The sequence below is a fragment of the Protopterus annectens genome, chromosome 4.part0 (assembly GCF_019279795.1).
Source record: "Protopterus annectens isolate FY-2018-M chromosome 4.part0, PAN1.0, whole genome shotgun sequence".
NCBI lineage: Eukaryota > Metazoa > Chordata > Ceratodontiformes > Protopteridae > Protopterus > Protopterus annectens.
The window spans coordinates 45,921,439-45,937,980 of record NC_056733.1 but is presented as its reverse complement, the minus strand read 5'-3'; the positions used below and the strand labels follow the sequence as shown (position 1 = coordinate 45,937,980).

The following is a 16,542-nucleotide window of genomic DNA, read 5'->3' as shown; positions in this document are numbered from 1 at the left end:
GAATAAAATGACCTACATTATTAATACCTCATAACTATTTCTTAACCATAACATTGATACTTTTAAATAAAAAAAACAACTCCCAACAACTTTTAGCATACTAACATCATTACTCTTCCTGCAGTCTGGCAACAATCATTTTAATCTCAGCCCATCTTTTCAATTACTTCCCCACCAATTTCTACATAAATTCTTACAATAAGTTGTAAGAATCTTTGCAGCATCCATAACAAATGGCCTCAACTCGAGCTGCTGTCCACCCAGCAGCCTTTGAAATTGCTATTTGTAGCTGATTCATAGTTAAAAGATGCATGCAATATATTTTCCCCCAGTTATATTCTTTTCACGTACAACAGACCCAGCAGTCACCAAGGAGGAAAGTTGTTACTTGTGAAAAGTGATGCTCACAATTCTCTTATTTTAATGGGCAAAACCATATTGGCCAGTTGTTACAGGACAGTGTAACAATTATTTAACTGGTTTATTTTGTAAATACTGCGCAGTGGTAATATCACTTGCTGATGTTTACATCTCTTCTTTCTTCATTAAGACATTGATGACTATACCAAACATTATAAACTTCTTATATTGTGTGATCTAAACCAGTACTGGTTATGTCCTTGTAAATGTCAGCTACAGAGGCTAGCCAATACCTTTTAATTTTACTCAGCTTGTCACTGAAGTTATCAGGCCAAGCTCTTCTGCTCTAAAAATCACACTACTTGATGTTCTTCTACCTAGTATGTCTGATTAATTATGTCAAGTTCTGAACACTGTAAGTGAATACTGTCCAATCTAAATATCTTGGTCACTTAGGCACAAGAAAACTCCATCCTAAACTGTACAGTGCAGAACTTTCCATAACAGCTCCACAGACATTCTTTTTGAACACAGTAGGCTACATTGGAGCACATTCTATAGCTGTACTGATCCTGTATTTGTGTTTTTTATCCCTATACAGGAAGGTACCACAAATCTTTGTTTTAATGAGGATATCGATTGCTTATTAAACGTGGAGATAATGTATGGCTTGAATGGAAAAAAGATGCCACCAGTTCAGACAAATATTCAACACACTCCAGACTAAAACCACAAACTCAGTTGGCAACAAATTGAGCCACAGTTGACTGCTGTCAAAAGCTTCAAACTGCTAACCCTGACAAACATAAGTATTTGGAAAAACTATCAAGAAAAAAAAATAACCACATTATGTTTACCCTAAATCTGGAGGTGGTTGCAAACTGTCTACTTCACTTCTTACAGAACTTAAAAATAACATTTGTAATCATGCCTCTCAAATGTACAGATTTATGCCTCATATGTTTGGTTTGTTCTTCATAAAATTAGATTTTCTAGCAAATCGCTGAGGACTGAAATCACTAAATAACATACATTTACGTTTTAGACTTCATATCCTTCAGAAAATGCACACTAATACAAATCCTGTTGTTCTTACAACTTTTTAAGTTTATAAGAGAAACATTTAAAATCTGGGCCTTTGTCTCACCATTATCTTAGGCTTTATCCAGATTATTGCGTTCAGAGGTATGTTTGTAATCCTCCTTTTGTTCCAGTGTCCCAATTTCACTTTTATGTCATTATAAACCCAAGTGCAAAAATGTCTACAGCACACTGACTGCACTTACAACTGTATTTTTGTACAATCCACCCTAACAGATTAGGCAGCAAAATATTAACTAAACCATTGGCTTTCCTGTTTAATCTAACCCTGCCAAAATTCTTAAAGACTCTCTCACCCTGCCACTGCACCTAGTGGTGGAGATAACTTTTAGCATAATGTATCTCTCTATCTACTCTATACCTACTGAAAATTCTAGTGAAACTGATCTGTGGACAAATACTGGAATCCAATAAAAGTTACAGACTTCTTTGTAACAGCACAGCTTTTGCCCAAACTAAAGTGCTATTACTACTGTTACTGCTATTTACCAGCCTAGTGAACACATGTGGAACAATGTGGAACAAGGCTAAGTTACTGGAACCATATTTCTAAACTTGAGAAAAGCATTTGACACAGTTGATCATACATTGCATTTGCACACTTGTAGTATATATTTTATGGAATTTATACATTAGACATTTTACGAATTGGATAGTTCATTGTCATGTAACTCTTGTCTTGTTCTTTTAAACCATGTCTTTTTCATATACTTTTCAGTTCTGATGAAATAATTGTCATAAGAGGATGAAAGCAGTAAATTTTAATAAAACAGTTTTCACCATTTGCACTGACATTTTTTTTAGTCTGGTATTCACACACCCTTTTGTTTTTTAAGACTGCAGAATTAGTTCAGATAATTTCTGCAAGTTAAACTGCATTTTGAGTTTAAAAGACAGGTGTAGCATTAACAGTTAAAAATATGCCACTGATGTGAGCATCGCATTTGTAATCATCAGTCTTATCTTCCAACAGGATTTGGACAGAAATCTAATGCATGTGAATATGCAGATTACCCAGGATCAGCGAATCAGCACAAATCCTGTAGTAAAAATTGTATACGGAGACCCCAAAACATTCCTGTCAAACCTGCCCCAGCAAAGTGCATTGCACTGCAACACAGTTTGGAGCTGCAGGGAGAGGATTTCTCTTGAATACTTGGCACATCTTGTGGAACAGAAGGAAGGGAAGGACACTGTACCTGTTTTGTGGAAGTTCTTGCAAAAGGTAAGTCGACACACTAGTCTGTTAAAGGTGCTGCTGCTTTCTTAATCAAGTGGGTTTTGTCCAGTTGTGCCATTAATTAGTTCACCTTGATTAACTGTGCATCACTGATATTGCAGGGCTCCCTTATAGAGTAGAAAATGGGAGGCATAAAAGGGATGAGAAGAAAAATCATTATAAAAATAAGATGTAGCTACTTAAGGCATTCAAAGTCAGAAGTTACCTGTGTTCATAGAGGGCTCATACCATTAGGTGCCTACCTAGTGAATTCTTAAAACTAATCACATGGACTGGCCTATTCTTTTACACGCTTTCCAACATTACTAATGATGGAGCGCCCATTGGGAGTTCCAGCTCCACTTTCTGTCATTTCCTTCCTGCTGGCTGTGCAGTCATTGTGACACGTCATGTTACACTTAGTTTTATTTACTATATTTTAGTTTTATTTACTATATTTTCAAACTGTTTCAACCGTTTTTGTCATTTTGAACTCTTTTTTTGCATTACAGTTTTTAGAGTTGCATTTTTAACCTAAACTTTTTGCTAAGAGCAGAAGGTGAAGAAAGCAGGCGCACCATGCTGTATTCTTCAGTGAGTGTTACTGTGTAGAACTAACAGTAAATCTTAACAGTTGTCTTTACCACCTTACATATCCTGTTTTATGGCCATTATTAAAACTTAATAATCTACACCCAGACACACTGACTCCAGCACAGAAGGCTGCTGATAGAGGAGAGGTTAGCTCTGTATATAATTTGATGATGGGCCCTACAGATTTTGCTTTGCTCCATTTTGTGCTGCTAGGAAATCTTTGCCTGTGGGTACACTACCTTTTGAAATGGAGGCAAGGTTGCTGGAGAGATTTGGAAAGAAGGCTTATACTTTTGTTATATTGACAGACCTGTGACTTACCTGACCTGAGTGGTTTCATACAAGGCGTGTTACAGCAGGTTTTGATACTTTAAAAAGTGTGCCAGACTCCATGAAATACATATACATAGTATGTATTAAACTGCAGAAACATTTTAAAATATATACAGCTATCTAGTCCCCATTTTTTTAGTGGAATGCATTTAACTAGGTTGGTGAACTGGTCTTGCTTGGACTTGTATTAGCCACTTTGTGTGTACATATGTTCCTGCAATGTGATGGATAGCATGCTTAGTGCATACTCATAAGAAGATATTATTATGGTCTCAGAAATTACCAGAAAGCAGTGCAATGCAAATAATCGATGTGCCTGTGTTAAAAAACGTATTTGGAAGGTCAACTGCAGGTAAGCTTAAAATGTCAGCAGAAAATGGTAAAATTATTGAATCTTTCCAGGATGCATACCATCCTTCATTAATACGAGATTGAAGGAACTACCTTTCCTGTATAAGACAACTTCAGAGAAGGACAGTATTTGTCCAGCAACCTTGTCCTCAGGAACTTAGTAAAGATAACCATAACAGAGATATGGGGAGGATCCTCCTTTAAGATGGGGTCTGAGTGTTTCCAGACCAGCAACTTACTTTTCTCCTTTTGAGGTCAATTATAGTCTTATTTATTGGGTTGATAAGAAAGGGTAAGATATAGTAACACATGCTTTGCAAAACACAGTGCTGAAGCTGGCCTGCAGATAACTTAGATCAGTTAGGAGTGGAGAAGACTAACATAAGTCCTAAGAGGGTGATTGTGGAAAACAGGAAGAAAGACAAGGCTATTTTACTATGACTAAGTTGGGATTTTCTAAGCATGCCTCCCCAGCATGCTGACATTGCTTAGTTAGACTGAGGGGCAGTGAAGCAAGACCTTTGAGGGTGTGCCTGGCCTGCAGACCCAAGCACAGTCCAACCGTCTTGGCGATCTTTCCCACTTAGCCATGCAGTTGCTGTGAGCTGTGACCACCATATTCACCTTCCAGGATGGGCACACATGTCCTCCCTCCCTGCCTTCTCAGATACATGAGGCTGTAGTCAATCCCTGGTTATTTGTAAGCCACAGTTAGAGTTTTATCTGTCTAGACCACAATAAATGGTCCTGGTGCCCCTTCCAGTGACTGGTGATCCATTTCTTAGGGTTTTGAGAACCTAAGTGCATCAATAAATCGATGGGTTGGTAGACTCATTCAGTAAAACCATGAGGAATGTACTGATGAAGATAGTTGATAAGCACTGGAAAAATTGAGTTGTCTTACTGCCGTAGCTAATTGTCACCAGGAATGTACCCCAGTCTTTATTGGCTTATTGCATTTGAGCATTTCAGTTGCTCTATGAAAGACACCTTAAGGTTTCATTGTACTTGGCAAAAGAAATACAGAACAGGAGGAAACCACTTTCTGAAGTGTCAAAAGATACATTTTTGGGATGCAAGAAAGAATGGCAATGGTTATGGAAGTTCAGAAGGATGGCCACAATGGGAATGCTGAAGAGGAGGTGTTCCAGTCCAGTAACCAAGTTCTGCTGTTATCCTATAGTGAAGAATAAGGTCCCTGCTACTTGGCAAGGGCCACATGAAATAACAGAGAAATGAGGGGGCAGTAAACTCTAAAGGCAAGCAGAAAGGCAAACGGAAACCTCAACAGATCTCTCGTGTCAGTATATTAAGATAAAATTTATGTTAAATGAGGAATATTTTTCTGTTATCCTTGGAAGAACTAAATGAAATTTGAATGTTATGAAACCAGGGGAAGATGTCAGACTTGCTAACTTTATTGTATTCATATTCATATTGTTAGACTGTGTACAGATTTGTTCTTATCTGAAATTTTCCTGCATGCTTAAGGATGGTGAATACTAATCATGACACCAAAACAAAGCTATTCTCATTTGCATTGCTATTGACCCTAAAAGCTTCGCTGTCATTCTAAACATCTGGTCAGTGCCCTGTTTATGTGACTCCCAGGAAACTTAAGAAAAGTTACTCACTAATTTTGTTCTTAGTGTCTGTAATTGTTGTCTTAAGTATAGCTCTTATATCCAGCTTTAATCTGAACAGAACCTACTTTCTTAGGTGGTGGTCAACCTCAAACTGCCTAAAGGAAAAAAAAAGTTCAAGTTGTAATGTCTTTGTGAATTAGACCACATAAAGTAATGCCTCATCCTTAAGTATTGCCACATAGATTAATTGGAAAACCTCACTTATCGTGTGTAAATTGAAAGGAAGCAAAAACTTCCTTGACACCAATTCTTGCATAATATTGTATACAATTAATACAGTAAGCTCTCAGTTAACCAGCACCCATGGGGATTGGTAGATGCCGGATAACTGTAGTTTCTGGTTGCTTGAGACTTGCTATTAAAAATAGGCCTGACTAATACTGTACCCTACATTATACATACCATAAACTCTATATTGATTTGATTTTAATATTGAAATACAGTAATTAAAAGCCTGGCTTGGGGGGGGTACAGAAAGTGCAACACATGAAAATTGAATTGAATTGTTCATAATGTACTGTATTTCTTCAATTTTTTTTTTTTTTTCCCCCGGTTACTTGAGAGTGCCAGTTCTGGTTAACTGGGAGTTTACTGTACTCCATTTCCCATCTAAAGCCTTTCTTGGAATAGCACCACATCAACCAGTACTACTTCAAAGTCCCATAACTAGATCAGTGAGCCCCATGCCCGTGTTTATGGATAGGCCTCATTTTGTTTATAGAAGGCCTTAGATGTAACTTCAGTAGGATACTAGTACTTTACGTGCTTGGATGGACATTTGCTAAATTAAGCTAGAGTCCAGGGCATTCAGCATTTATGATATTATGTTCAAGGTGTGCTCAAATAAGGAAATGTTACTTGCTGCTTGAAAATAACTGCATTAGGTAAAAGCTGCTGCAACTAGTCCTCAGTGAAGGATCCCTAACCCTAAATGAGAAGGGTTCATATTCTCACACATTTTAACTGTCATCCTCCTACTGTTCCAGGTAAATTATGATGTTAACTTAGAGATTTTAATAGGTGTCTATTAGTAATGATGAGGGTATGCCTAAATACATATAACAGTAGAAGAGCCACGAACATTTTAATATCAACTGTTCTCCCTATTAAGGAGAGATGCAGTCTTCCTCAGCTATGCATCCATGGAAACATGCAATGAACAAGTATGCAGAACTGTATTACTCCTATGAATTGGACATTCAGTCTCTGCAACTATGTAACACTATGCTTTTGCATAACCTTTCTTACAAAGTCACAGTATTTTCAAAATTGTGTTTATAATTTAACTGATAGCTCTGCAACAAATTGTGCAATAGCAACTGAGCCATGGCTGAAAAGGGTCCATGGATTAATTCACTTTACCCATTCGACAAAAGAAAAGTAAATAACATAAATACAGTCCATGTCTCACAAATCATTTTCAGGTTTATATTAATCATAACCAATCTCAGCTGGCTATGTGCCAAAAACTGGCCCTGCTTGAAGAAAGTACTTTTACTCCATAGATGTACTTACTTTCTCCTTTCTTTCATCCTTAAGCTCTTCAGTCACCACTTTCATCTTTTTTACTGTCTTCTGCAATAAAAGGGCATGTGTTTCCCATTCCTCTCAAGTAATGGGAAACATATTCTCAACCACAGCAAGCCAAAAGCAACATGAATTGGAGAAATAATCTTACTTTGGGGGGGGGGGGGGGGGAGTTGCCTGCCTTTAGGGTTTTTTTTTTTTTTATAAATCCCTGTCATTGTATAAATGTATAAATGTAGTTACCTCCTTGGCTTTATATTTTGTTAAACATTGTTTAACTATTTCTGCAAAAAAGTATTAGAACTGTTATTGTTGTATTCATTTGTGATTCTCCTCAGGTTGAAGCTGAAAGGGATCCAGATGGAGCAACATTCTACCAATGAAGATCAAACTAAATAAATAATAAAAATAAACACATTTGCCACCCCTGGATATTCTAATGCCATGCAGTCTAGAACACCCTTCCTCTCTGAACTTTGTGCGCCTTGTCCCATTCAGATTGCCTTTAACTCTTGTATCCTCTAGAGAGCAAGTTACTGCTGTTTTTTAGTTTTAGTTCAGTTCTCCATGTTTTCTACACTATTTGTACAGATAGACCTAATGTCTTCCACCTTTTTACTCAAGGTCTCTGGATATTCAGATTCTAGTGTTTTTTCTACCTTGGCCCAAAACATGACTCCTGTGGACACAACTGATTTGATTCCAGCTTTAGTCTGAGGTGCTTTTTTGCCTTTGGTCTGAGGTCTTTGTTGCTTTTGTAAGAGTAACCTTCTCCTTATTGGATATATATATATATATATATTTATATATATACATATATATATGTGTGTGTGTGTTTGTGTATATGTATTCATAAACATATATATATGTGTGTGTGTATGTATCCATCGACTACTGTATGCCCTGCTGGGTGTGCCTAAGCCTTTTTTAGATTATTCAATGTTTTTTTGCACTTATTTAATTGTACAGACCACTTTTCTCTTCTAAGAAATCTGCTTGGCTGATGTTTTTATTCAGTGTGAGAGACTGACACTTAAGTTATATAGGCTGTATATTTTGCATGTTTTTTCAGTGGTTAATTGTCTCGAGTGATATTTAAATACACATTGAATTTCTGGGCCTTTCTTTTTTCTAAAAAGATTTCAAGCCTGCATAAACTAAACCACTGGTGGTGATTCCATGCTAGTTTTTCCCATCCTCACCTTTGTTGATCTGCTTTTTAAACTTGGTGATTTTAAGCTGCCCACCCCTACTGTAAATTGAGCTTAATAAGCTCCTCCCTTTCTATATTGCTGTTGCTGTATTGAATTATTTAATTTGCCTTTCCTTGTGCTTATATTGAAGAAGTGCATTTTGCTCTTATTTGTCTCTTCTACTGATTTACTTTCTCTGAATTCATTATCTAGCTAGCTGTTGGATAAAACTGTGTATATTTTCACTTTAGCAAGCACTTGAGGTCAGTGGATTTATTTCTGCATTTAGTTTTATTTGCTGGAGGGCTTATTAATCAGCATATTTATATTTTGTTTTTACTACCTTTATAAATTCTGTACAATTGAGTGGCTCTTGGCTCATTTTTACAAAGCAAAGTACTTTTATTGAATAATTGCACTTTCATAAGCTGTTTAAAGTACACTGATGTATCCATAACTTTGTTTGTTTTAGCATTTCGTATAGTTTGTTTGTGGTAACATTTCACTCTGGACACTCCTTTACTGTGCTTTTACATTAGGAGGACTAGGATTATTCTTCTAGTGGCAGTTGGTGTTTACCTACCCTATCTCTGCTGAGAAACCCACAAAAGGACTCCCAAGTATTTTTTTGCACTTCTCTTATATAATATGACTGTACTTCAGCAGTTTCAAAATAATCTGCACTGTCTGCTACTGCTTTAAGTTAAGTATTTAATTGCATTGTATTACATTGCATCTGTTAATTGTAGGGCTGTTGTAGGTAGTTTGTGTGGTGTTGCTACACTTGGGCTCCCAACCAGCTATTCTACATCAAGAAGGTGTTTTTCTGCAGCCTTGTGGAAGAAGTGTGCCGATCTAACCAATCTGAGTTGGGCACTGCCGATGAAAAGCTTATTGTGCACTTTCCTGATTGGTAGTTAGCTTAAAACTTGTTTCCCTTTGCTCATATTTAAGGCTAGTGTTCACGCCTTGTGTTCACACAGTACTGCTCATCAGTCAGCGGCAGTTAGCAGTGCCCTGTATAGACGCAAAAGCCTAGAAGCTCAGTTTAACCTATTCCCTTCCATAATAAAACATACAGTAAGAGCCTGCTATCATGAACAGGCAGTTTTCCATCATCTCTCTTGCTAGCCTGATAGACATGGGCATCCTGAGGCAATGTCACAATTATCTCATGTACACTGACAGACATTTATTCCTGAAACAAATAAATACTTTGTGAGGGATGCAGTACAGTGTGAAATTGTAGACAAGACTCTCAAATAAGGACAAATAGAATGCCAAACAGGTTGTCAGCACATACACACTTCCCACACTAAATAAAAACACAACACATAAACCCACATATGAGGAGGTACTCACTAGTAACTTACCAAAAGATGAAAGGCCTCCCAAAAGAAAACTATTTACACACACAGTGCAAAAAACAACCATAACACATAATACACACACACACACACACACACACACACACACACACACCAGTGCCTCAGTAAATAAGCCCATAAGGCATAATACCACAAAACTTAATGTATTAGCCATAGGTGACTCCATTATGAGACACACGGATGTTCCCGTCACCAGGCTAGATAAGGAGAGGGTTACAGTTAGCTGCCTGTCAGGTGCCAGGATCTGTCAAGTCACTCAGGCACTCAACCATGTGCCAGTTTGACTCCATCATAGTCCACGTGGGGGTGAAACTTGAGATGTACCTCACTGGGCTATATGAAGAGAGACATGACTTGAGCTTTCAGATTGTGTCACTGGCAGGTATAAGCCTAGCCTTAAGCAGCATTCTCCCTTCTTCAAGGATGATGCCACAATACAAACAAAAAATGATTGACTTTAATATTTAGCTTAGCTTCTGGTGTCAGTCCAAGGAGATACAATATCTGTTAACTTGAGAAGACATGGTCAACAGACCACACTGCTTTGCCAGAGATGTTCTTCAGCTGTAGCCTCTTGGCTTTCGGTTTATGGCAAAAGTACTTGTTTCCCCCATAGTGCCTTTTTAGACAATGTCATAACAACAAAATTTCTGACATAAAAATATCCACTAGAGATAAACTTAATGTTATACTGCTTAATGCTAGGAGTCTAAATCAAAAACTGCAGTCACTGTAGGCACTCTTTGCCTTGGAAGATACCGATGTCTGTGCAGTCACAGAGACATGGTTCAAGGCCGCAGAGAGCACCCTGGCCATGCAGGGCTACAATGCCTTCCACACTTTCAGACCTCAAAACAAGCAGGAAAGAACCAAAGGCAGAGATGTAGCCATCTTCATTAAAGACAAATACACCTGAAGACTAGTCGAACAGTACGACTCCCTAGAGCTACCCCAAGTCCAACAAACTGTAGGTAAAACTCCCTTCCGTATCATTGTTGACTATAGTTCCCCACCATGAACCATGAGAACCACTCTGCCTACCTGGACCTACTTGAGTCACTCACTATACAGCCAAACATCTTGGTCATGGGTGATTTCAACTATTCTTTCATAGATTGGGAGTTATATATGAGCACAAACAAGTTTGCCCTAAGGTTCCTAGACTTTGCTAATACAAATGCTCTGGAACAGATAGTCTGCACCCCCACAAGGGGAGTGAAAGTCAAAGTCCTAGACTTGTTACTCACTGACATAGGGGGGGGTCTGTGCACTACCCCCTGTGTGCTGCCCTCCCTGGTAAGGTCTGATCATAAATTAGTCTTGTTCAAAGTAATTATCATATCTGACCTCCCTCAAGAGCAAAAAGGATGAAAAATTTCTCCAAAGCAAACTATAGCCTCCTAAGGAATGGCATAAATAGTTTCAAACCCCCTGCTACCACTGTCAACAATGACTCCTATACAGAGGTGTACACAAATGCACTGTATAAACACCTGTACAAATGTACAGACTTGGCTGTACCTGAATTGATCAAAATAAGGTCCCCACAAAAAAAAAAGAAAGCTACCCTGGTGGACATTAAACATAAATGGGTTATACAAGAGGAAGAAACTAATGACTAAGAATAAGAGGGAACTGACTCAGCAGAGGAAGGACACCCTCCACAGCTTGAACAAGCAAATTAGATATCTTGTAAAGTCCTCTAAAGCCAATTACTAGCATCCCTAGTTAATGATAATCACAAGGCATTGTTTAGCTACATCAGAAATCTAAAAGGAAAGGCCCAGCTTTTGTGCCAAACTAGTGGTGGACGGTACAACTCATACTGTCCCTGAGGACATCCCCAACCTGCTAGCAGACAGATTTTGTGCAAGCTTCACCCCCGTCCCCACCAGACATACCCCAAAGCATACCTGTCACCAGTCCTCTACTTAGTATCTCCAAAGAGCAGGTCATAACTGCACTCTCAGTGGCCAAAACACAGCCTCTGTGGGGCCAGATAACATCCCAGGCTGCCTACTAAATGGTCTAAAACAGGACCTAGCATAACCACTTGGTACTCTCTTCAGCCGCAGTCTAAATACTGGCTTTTTCCCAGCAAAGTGGAAAACAGCAACAGTAATTCCCTTGCAAAAAAGGGGTCCATCATCTGACCCTGGGAACTATAGCCCCATAAGCCTAACCAGCCTTATCTGCAAGGCCATGGAGAGAATCATCATGGACCTTATCAGCAAATACATAGGTGACCTTCAAACTCTTGACCTGACCCAATTTGGCTTTGTCAAGGGTAGATCATGCTTATTAAACCCTGTGGACTTCTTTGAGAATGTCACCAAAGCCCAGGAAGAAGGGAAAACAGTACATATAACCTGTCTTGACTTGGCTAACGCTTTTGACACAGTTCCCCACTAAGCATCATTGAGAGGCTCACCGAGCTTGAAATTATCTCATATGTCACTAGATGGGTAGCCAACTGGCTCACCAAAAGAATGTATGCAGTCAAAGTTGGGGATTCCACCTCTACCAGCAGACCAGTTACCAGTGGTGTACCAGAAGGATCTGTGCTGGGCCCACTACTGTTTGGAATCTGTTTCTCAGAAGTCCAGGTGAAAATAGATGGCCTGTGGCTTACCAAGCTTGCCAAAGACTGCAAACTGTACCCCCCAATGAAGTTGGCGTACTACAAAAAGGGCTTAAACAAACAAATGACTGGTGCCAAAGCCACGGACTTAAACTAAATGCAAAAAAAGTGTTATCTGTTTCAGCAAAGGAGAAGTCCCTGCAAATTACAATATTAACAGTACCCCCCTTAGCTCAAGCCCTTTAGGAAGACGGGTTGATAGCAACCTTAACGTTGATCACCATGTGTCCACTGTGGTACTGAATGCCTTCTGTGTTGCATATCTCATGAGTAAGGGCATCACATCCAGAGCTAAGGATGTTATAACTCCCTGTACTCATCCCTCATCAGACCACTAATAGAGTACAACGCTGCCTTCTGTATGTATCTCACTAGACACCTGCAGCAGCTGGAGAGACCTCAAAGGTTTCCTGCCAAGAAAATTCATGGCCTTCAACACATAACCTACATGAACAGAATGAAGGCCCTGTCACTGTACTCTGTATCTTCTAGGTTACTGAAAGGTGACTTGTGCTTGGCTTACAGAGCAATCTCTGACCTTGCCCTAATGGAAATGCTGCACATCCACAAGTCAAATGGGACAAGATTCACTCTTAACCTAGCCTGTGATATGAAAAGGACATGTTGGAGAGACAGATGTCTCCCAGAAACTGCCACTCCTCTGGAACAAACCCTCAATTCACGTAAAACCAAGCTCCTCAATGACCCTATTTAAGCATAGCCAACTGAATGGGAGACCATAAATTTACCCCAGGGGTATCACCTATGTCCCTCTTGGATAAGGGCATTTGGTGCTGATCATAGACTCATGCTGCAAGTATAGACCATACAGCTTGGTCAGTAAGGGAACAAGGGTATAACATGGCCAGTCTTATAAAGGCCCCAGGGCCAATAGCCTAGTGACCTATGAACAGATCCTGGCAGATAAAAATTTTGCTAAAGTTTTGTTTCTTCATTCTCACAAGGGTTCAGACCATTGTATTATGGTGATAAAGTAAGTGTAGCAATGTATAAATGATGTCTTGATAGAGAGTGTAACAGAACATTTGCAGATTTTAAATTGTTTTACAAAATGCGGAATTTAAAGTCAGTGCCACATTTTGAAAGTGACATTGCAGTCAAACGTTCAGATCGCATGCAAGAAAATAATGCAGTATGAATTTTTTTCAATGCAGTTACAAATTCAGATCTAAAGCAAGGAAAGAGTGCAATGCAATTTACTATATGAGGAAACTCTACATACTTGGAAAGGACAGACAAGTAAGCTCTAGAATCGGATCAGTTCAGTTCTAGTTGCAAATGTGTATGTATAAATGATTTAAGACTTTGTACATTTTATGCAGAATTTACAGTTTGCACAGACTCGCGTGATTAAGTTATCAGGTTACATGTCAGACCAGTGAGCTGAATTAAAGACAGTACTGTATCCTATAAAACAGTATGGTAAAGATAAGTTAAATATTATCAATGATGGTTCTTATTTGGTAACGGTTCTTACTCTTTCTCTGGAAATTTGGTTTAGAAGAGAAATTGATAGTAAAGATAAACCCTTCCAGCATGGAGAGGGATGGAAAGAGTTAAATGAAATCCAATGGAAGAAGATAAATATTTTAAGGTGATATAAGGAGACAGGGCACACTGGGCAATATAAGCATTTTTTCACAGTAGTATTTTTCAGATTTTCTTTATTAGCTAATTTGCAATAAATGATGTACTTGCTTTTGTAGACACAAGTGGATATCTAACCACTGTATCTAACATCAGTAACTTGACAACTCCTGATGAAAGGCTCATGCCAGCTCAAAAATTTGAGTAACTGCAAAACCTATGATCTAATGTTATCAGTTTTAATTCATTCTTCGACTATTGGGTTCATATCCGAACTTCGGATCCAAGTCGGCTGTTACTATAGCTCGTGCCCACCAAAAAGCTCTTGGGCTACTCCCTACCCATAATGCACCAACCCTAGCATACTTCAGATTTCATTTGCCACTTTCACGAAATAGATAAGATCATTTGAGCTGTCCAGCTTATTTTAAGATAAGTGTATTTTTCTTGATCATTTTCCATATATATATATATATATATAATATATATAAATATATTTTCTTACACGTAGTGTATCCCTTATATATACCTTTGCTGGATTTTCATAAATATTTCCTTTTTTATTTTCCCTGTTAACTTTCTCTGTTTAACCTTTTCGTTACACCTTTCATTGTACTCTTGCTTAACATTGTTGGTGCTGTTTTCCTCCCCCTATCCTTGTTCTTAGTTTAAAAAAAATCCTTTTTATTTATTTTTCTTCTCCTTTTTCGAAGATGTCTGAAAAAAGCTATTCTGGGTTTAAGAAGTGTGAAAATGTGGTCATAAGCTTCCACTCCCAGACGCATATGAGTTGTGTGTATTGCCTGGGCCCAGACCACCTGAACATAGATTGTTCTATTGGCAATAATTTCAACCCACGAGCTATGGCGGATTGTAAGAATAAGCTCATATTGAACATTTTGTTAACTTTTGCTTCTTCAGAAGCAATTACATGGGCTAAACCCCCTAAAACTATTTCCAAAGAGACTTCAAAAAAGTCTCAGAAACCATCTGAATATTCCACTAGTCATTGACAGAACCTCCTAAAAAGAGGCATAGGATGGATCCAAAGGCTTTCATTTCAAAGCCGGTTCCCAGATCACCAAAAACTTCTTCGGATCCAAGTTTGTTAGATCCAAGGTTTCTTCTGAGAACTCAATATTCACCAACACTGACCCGGTGCTGTCTAGCATTTCATCTCCAGTTTTTGGAAAGAAAGCAGTCAAAACCTCCTTCTGTAGCCTCCTCTCATTCTTCTAGGAATCTCACTGAAGCTGACTTGGATAGGATGATGAAATTTCTCTCATCGCAAATAAAGATGGGGGTTCTCCTGGCTCCTACCCCTTCAGGTCAGGAAGCCTTGGTTTGCCCTACACCTCCACTGTCAGCTCCTTCTGTGATCTGGCAGTCTGTTTCAGAGCCCTTGGATCTGAGTTTGCTGAGTCCGTCTGAGACAGATGTGAAGAAATTTTTATCCAAGGGTTTCTCTGAGTGCTCTGGCTATGAAGAGTTCAGCGCTGGATGACTCTTGGAGCCATAACATCCCTCTTGGAACCGATGTGTTGGAGTCAACTCTGAAGTTGTCAGAACCGTCTCTGCCCCTTGGAACCTCAGCACTGGACAGCTCGGCTCTAACATCTGCCTCCGGTGGAATGCCCTAGGGGCAGATGGAAATGATGGCTCCATCAGCTACATTCTTCCTGGGATGTTCTGCTTTTGAGGTGGTGGAGAGAGTTTTCTCTGCTTCAGCAGGATGGACGGTCTCTCCTCCCTCAGATCTCCCTTCAGGATCTGATGTATCGCTGCGCCTTGAGCCTCAACATTCGACTTCACAGGAACAGCCAGCCCAAACGCTCCAGTCTCCCCAGCAGGGTGTCACCATTTCTTCTGATACTTCTCTGGAGCATCCCATCAAAGACGTACCTCGGAAGAGAAAGTGCAAAAGGAGGCACTTAAGATTCCCCACAGGAATCTGTCACTGAAGATACCAATTTCGACAAAGGGGAAGGATCCCAAGATCACCACCCAAAGACATCTCATTTGGAGTCATCCTAAAGATCCTTAAACAAAGGGGTAGTTGTTTCTCCCACAGTCCTTCTCTGGAAGACTCTATTCCTGGAGGCATTTGGATCTGGCCCGTCTACCTTCCGGTAACTCTGCCTGCTGATGAGCTCATTAATTTGATCTCTAAGGGGGGTGGAAGGAGCCTCACTTAGTTGAACCTATCCCCAAGAGACCAGATCAGATTCTGGCACCACCTGCAGGAAGGGAGTTAGAGTAAGGAAGTACCTGTGGATTTTATGGTCGTAGCAGCAGCCAATAAGAAGAAACTTGTGGAACAAAGTCCCACTGTCCATCCCCCTAACAGAGAATCTAGGGCTTTGGACAGATTTGGTAAGCATGCCTGCACATCAGCGATCTTCGTTCTTAAGTCACTGAACTGGCTGGCACATTTCACTAGGTTACAAAGAAATTTCATAAAAGAACTGTCAAAATCTCTTTCAGGTATCACTACTCCTGAGAGTCAGGCTTCCTTGGCCTTTCAGTGTAAAAAGTGGGCTGATAATAAAAATAGAATGGTACAATAACAAGAAACTACTAA

The 16,542-nt window shown here is 39.3% G+C and overlaps 1 protein-coding gene across 1 annotated transcript in view; it reads left to right on the top strand.

Moving 5' to 3' along the window:
• RNF213 (ring finger protein 213) overlaps positions 1-16,542 on the top strand; it is a gene marked incomplete in the record, with an annotated part of 2,890,576 nt that overhangs the window by 2,602,032 nt on the left and 272,002 nt on the right. The window contains 1 exon segment of the mRNA XM_044069632.1: positions 2,435-2,686. Within this exon segment, the coding sequence (XP_043925567.1) occupies positions 2,435-2,686 (252 nt within the window).